This window comes from Belonocnema kinseyi, chromosome 5 (genome assembly GCF_010883055.1).
Source record: "Belonocnema kinseyi isolate 2016_QV_RU_SX_M_011 chromosome 5, B_treatae_v1, whole genome shotgun sequence".
NCBI classification, from domain to species: Eukaryota; Metazoa; Arthropoda; class Insecta; order Hymenoptera; family Cynipidae; genus Belonocnema; species Belonocnema kinseyi.
In genome coordinates, this window is record NC_046661.1 from 141,679,433 (window position 1) to 141,685,162 (window position 5,730).

Below are 5,730 nucleotides of genomic sequence, written 5' to 3' on the forward strand. Positions count from 1 at the left end.
AATTTTTTCATGAATTGCATAATTACTGCAATTTTCACCACGAAATTTAATCAAGTAAGCACAAAATTGATGCTAAAGCTTTTGTTATAAAATGCAATTGGACGTGTCATTTTTCGCACAAACTATTTTTGGAACTTTTTTGCAAAATATTTACGAGTTTTTCGAAAAATTGTTCATTTCGCATGGTGGTCTTTAATTTATATTTGTACAGGATATTTTCTATTTTGAAATTGGAAGTTTATACATATTTTTGACCCTGTATGCATAAAAAAAACTGCATTAATGCAAAAAATCAATTCGTCAGACCTAATACATCTTACATTAGAGTAGTTTGATTCAAGTTGTTTTCCATTTATCCCAGAGTAAATTTAAATTTTCAGTAAACATTTTTATGTTTTTGGTTAATTTCAAAAATACAAACAAATGTTAGAATTAGTTTCTAAAAAATTTTAAATCTATCTTCAAGTCGTCTATATGGTAATTTTTTTAATTTCTGCAAACGTGAACCTCGCACTTTTCTAATAAAATTTCATGGAAAATAATAATTTTTTTAATTTTCGGAAAAGTATACTTCGTATTTTTAAAATAAATTTTATAGCACAATAAAACAGTTGACATTTAAAAAAATACGTGAGTAATAAAAATGAACCCGTTACCGCAACATTTTTATTTTTATTACTTTTGCACTATATAAGAGACATTTTTTTCAGTTTCTAGTCAAAAGCAACCAGCGAAAGAAGAAATCTCTCAAATCTAAAAGGTGCGTTTTCTTTAAATACTGAATAAATTTTAATTTTAATATAACCCAATCAAAGGCAAATTGTAAACTTTTGCAGCGATATTGAAAAGTTTAACTGATGTTATTACTGTTTGGTATGACTAATGAGAATAATTTTATAATGAAAAAAGAAGAAGTTTCTATCATATTCAAATTTTACACAAAACACACTAATTTTCCATCGAAAAAGAGAATTTTTTACAAAATAGTTTAATTCTTAGACAAATAAATGAATTTTCAACTAAACCGAAAAAGATTAAAAAATTAAAGAATTTAATTGTTAAGAAATGCAGTTTCCTGTAATTGGCTTGGAAGTGTGAGTTCAGATAAAATTCTAGAATACTGTGACCCTCAAGAGTTCAATGAAAGTCTGAACAGTAAATATAAGAAAACGTTAAAAAAGAATCTCAAGGATTTTTGCAAAACCTGAAACTGAAGTTAATTTTTAAATTATTTTTTGTTTAGAAATTTATTTCTATGATTGAAAATTAGTTGTTTTTTTGTAAATTATTTCCTTTGCTGAAAGCTGAAGTATATAATTATTTAAGCGAAAGTAATTTTTAACAATGTATCTTTTTTGACAGAAATTTAATTTTCTTGGTTTAGAATTCGTCTCTTTTATTGAAAACTCACCATGCCGTTTCTTGAAAATTCGTATTTTTTGGCAAAAACTTAATGCCGTTAGTTGAAAATGTATATTTTTTTCCAAATAACCTGGTTCTTTTTTCGAACACTTATTTTTCTTACTGAAAATGTAGGTATTATTTATTTTGTTGAAAATATGTCTTTCTGGTAGATAATTATTCTGCTGGGTTTATAATATTTAACTCTTTGATTTAAATTATGTTTTGTTTGTTAAACAATTTATTATTATCAGTAATGCTATGCAGATATTTGCGGTTTTTTCAGAAATTTTTTATTTTGGTCCACTTATAACTTAGTGAGAGAATAATTGATTCAAGTTTATAAAAATAATTGTTTAAACTATTTATTATTATTATATATTTTCTCGTAGATTATTATAAGACTGGAGTGGTTTTTTCTGAAATTTCCAGCATCTCTTAGACTTTTTATAATTTTGACAAAATTTCCTAGCTCTTTTCTTGTTTAGAACATTGCAATTATTGAATGTCGGCTTTAATCAGGCTTCTGTGATAAAATGGAAAATAGATTATCGCAACATTTTTTCTAATTTTTCCACTTTCGTGCAATGACGATTGCATTCAAGAAGATAATTTGAGGAAAATCTGATTCTTTTGAAAATAATTTTTTTGAAATAAAAAATCATAAAAAATTTTCTGAGGAAGCTTACTGGATTTCCAGCAAACATAATAATATTCTGCGGAAATGGAATAATTTATAATAAAATACATAAATTGTCACCAAATATTTTAATTGTGAATGAAATTTTCAATGTAATCAATGTATTTTCTACCATAAAAATGAACTGTCTATATGCAAAATTTCGAAAAAAGTTAAAGTTTTAGTTTAAAAAATTCATTTTCCCTTTGAAAAAATAAATTTTCAATCACATTAGTAAATTTTCAACAAATAGCGAAATAGTGCAATTTTAAACCAAATTTGGGTGAAATACTAAGTTGTTTTGATACATATAAAATGTAAGACAAAGTTGCCCTAGAAAATAGAACAAAAATTTTATATTTGTCATGTTAAATGATTTATAACAAAATTAAATTTTGTCATAATGATAAAATTGTATAAGCAACAAATTCTTTGCCTTATTTTTATCTTTCGGAAATTTTATTACTCAGGCATTTATTTATCTGTGAATTTTCCTACACGGGAATTTTCCTGCTTTTTTAAAAATAATTTTTAGCGTGTTGAAAGGAATGCAATTTTTTCTTTACAATGTTTTTATTAAGCTTTGCTTTTATTTTTCTTGCAGAAAGGTTTTATTTCATTATACGAAATTCAGCAATCTCCATTAATCACGATCCTCGATTCAACGAAAATGAAGATCCATGTTGGTGCTCCTCTCCTCACTCTAACGATCTTCTTCAGTTTCATTGGTAAATATAATAATATACTTATAAATAATAATTTTACCTCAATCTAAGTGTATTTTTTAAAAAATTTTAATTTTTTGGTTGAAATTAAATTTAAAACTGAAAATTAAAGTATCTCCGTTTTTGGTTCAAATTTAAACTTTTTGTTAAAAATTCAAAATATTTTGTGGTTAGAAAATCGAATATCACGTGTTTTGTTGCACAGTTATATTTTTTTGTTGAAAATTAAATTAATTTGTCAACAATTAATTTTTCTTTCGTTAAAGAATAATTTCTTCATTTGAAATTTAATTTTCTTAATTTAAAATTGATTTCTTCGGTAAAAAGTTAACTATTTTTTTTTATAAAATCTTTCTTTTTTGGTGAAAAATTTATTTTTTAGTGGAAATTTAACAATTCCAATTAATTAATTATATTTTTGGTGGGGAATCCGTCTCTTTGATGAAAAATGAAGAAACTTGTTATTCCTGGTTAAAAATTAATGCACGTTGGAAAATTCTTCGGATATTTTTTACAGTTTTTTTTCAGAATTTACTTTTATTTAAAAATTATCTGCTTTGTATACAAGTAAAGAATTTGGTTAAAAAGTATCTTTTTTACATAAACCTCAAACTATTTGGTTGAAAATTTATTTTTCTAGTTAAAAATTCACACACTATGTTATAAATGCATGTATTTCGTTTTTCATTCAACTGTTTGTCTGAATGTTCATATAACTTCTCGGAAAAGTTTCTTAAAAATGGTACTTAAAAGTTCACGATTCAGTCTTGAGCTCTGGCGTAGACAGCCTGCAGCGCACAGAATTCAACCCAGTGGGCACAACATTTGGCGACGTATTTATGACATCGTAACGACATCTTTGCGACATCTTTACGACATCCTACTTCCATGTTGTTTCGGTGTCTTTACGATAGCGTAAAGACATCGTCAGATCATACGACTTATTTAAGATATCGTAAAGATACCTTTACGACATTGACATAGGATGTCGTAAAGTTGTCGTAAATATGTCGTAACGATGTCGTAAAGACGCCGCCAAACTTTGTGGCCACTGGGAAGTATTGTATTTTAAATTTTAGTTTATTTAAAAAGACGTGGGAATTCCAAAAAAGAAAGTCGCAGGGGAATAGGGGAAAGACTGTGATGCGCAATCTAGTATTTCCAGCATTAAAGTTAAACTAATTCTATTTTGTTTATTTCAGAATTAAGTTCACAGTACAATACAACACTTCTTAAGGATGCCGTACTGACTGTTGCAGACGACATGGGTCTCTTTTACACTATAACCAATGGATTAGATGTACTAGTAAGTGATAAGCACAATCAAAATATTCACGGGCTAATAGACAGGAAGGATAATAAACTGGTTTGTGCATTAGAAAAATATGGGGACGATTATTCGGTGCGTAAATTAATGGTAGAACAAACACAAGTTAAATCCGACGCATCCGCTACTTTCGAGTGGACTGACACAGACACAAAATTATATCAACTCAAATTTGACAAAGTGCTTCAGTAAAAGAATATTTGACATTTCTGACAGCACATCATTTTTTATGTCGACACCCGCCCTCGTTCAAGGAAAACCCAATATTTCTTTTTTGGTTTGTTAATTACACGGATTACTGGTTACATGGAAAGAATTTCGCCACATAAGCAGCGCCACCTACTGTACAGCAGATGTGCGTAGGTTTGACAAATTTGTTACACCGATTTTGGCGCGGCGGACGCCCCACACTAGTTCTACCAAATAGAGCTCTGCTTGACGCATGCGCAATAGTGCACCGAAACATCTTCGGGAGCACTTAGCCAAACGGCGCAGCAAGTATGCCAAACGAATGAACAACATTCGCTCCAACGATTAGCATAACTGCTGTGCTAGTAGGTACCTACAAGTGCTGTCCAGAAATTCTATCCGTGCTCTAAATTCTTAATTTTTTATTTAAATAATAACATTCCAACATTATTTGGTATTAGTTTTCTTGTAAATTCCTTTTCTATTCACAAGTTTGAAATGTTCTATAATTTGGTATGTAGTGTGCAATGAATTTCTGAAGTAATTTTATACTCCACCAAACTCATTTAAAATCAAACAATAAAACTTAAGTTCATTGAAAAATAAAAATCTATAGATTAAACCTTATTCCTAAATATTATAAAAAGGTGGAAATTTTCTTTACACATCAATTCCACACAACGCACGTAATTATATAAACAATTTAATTATTGTAATTGCCTTACATTTTACCGTTCTTGTTAGTCATAAATCAAATGTATATTTTTTTAAATGAAAAATTTTCTGATCTAAAAAATTTAATTTTTACATAAATAAATATTCACTTTAAATCTTGTAAAAACAACTTTTTTTGATTGGATGTAACTTTTCTTCGAGTGTATAATTGCAAGTAGTAATCATTTCGGTGTAAATTAGTTTTAACATTTTTATGCGTCTTCGTCTAAAACATAATACTTTGTGATGAGAAATATTTACTTGTGTATTAAAAAAATAAACGGACATAATATGACACAGATCTTTACTTTTTATCTTTCGATGTACCTCTACACCATTGGTTATTCTTTTCACATTCAGATCCTAATAAAAAGGAGCCAACCATAAACTATTATGACGCTAATTGTAATAGCTTAGTGATAAATTTATTGAATTTTTTATAAACGAATAGTAAATTTATTCGCACTTAATTTAAGGAATGTATGGACAAAAACCGTTGTCTAATTGAATTCATAGAAGATAATAAATAATTTGTTATTTTATACACATTTGTCCACGGCAAGTATTTGAGGGTAAAATAAATCCCGTTTTTAGTATGGAATCGGTCAAAAATTATCCGAACATTTAACTTACCTATAAGTATTAGTATTTACTCTAATGAGAAGGCTTTAGTTTTATGTAAAATTTCACATTGT

At 27.7% G+C, this 5,730-nt stretch overlaps 1 protein-coding gene across 2 annotated transcripts; it reads left to right on the top strand.

The window, feature by feature from the left end:
* Positions 1-697: 697 nt before the first annotated feature.
* On the top strand, positions 698-5,328 carry LOC117172944. 2 transcript variants are annotated; one of them, XM_033361251.1, is made up of 3 exons: positions 698-760; positions 2,689-2,808; positions 4,008-5,328. In XM_033361251.1, the coding sequence occupies exons 2-3, from the start codon at positions 2,751-2,753 to the stop codon at positions 4,322-4,324; spliced, it is 375 nt and encodes a 124-aa protein (XP_033217142.1). In that variant the 5' UTR covers positions 698-760; positions 2,689-2,750; the 3' UTR covers positions 4,325-5,328. The 2 variants fall into 2 exon arrangements, with proteins under 2 accessions (XP_033217142.1, XP_033217141.1); XM_033361250.1 differs by having other exon boundaries at positions 712-760; positions 2,685-2,808.
* Positions 5,329-5,730: the final 402 nt, after the last annotated feature.

Bases quoted from the DNA above. Each gene is read 5' to 3' on its own strand.
- LOC117172944 (XM_033361251.1), top strand. From the start codon at position 2,751: ATGAAGATCCATGTTGGTGCTCCTCTCCTCACTCTAACGATCTTCTTC. The intron at 2,809-4,007 runs GTAAATATAATA...TGTTTATTTCAG, and splicing joins GATCTTCTTCAGTTTCATTG to AATTAAGTTCACAGTACAAT.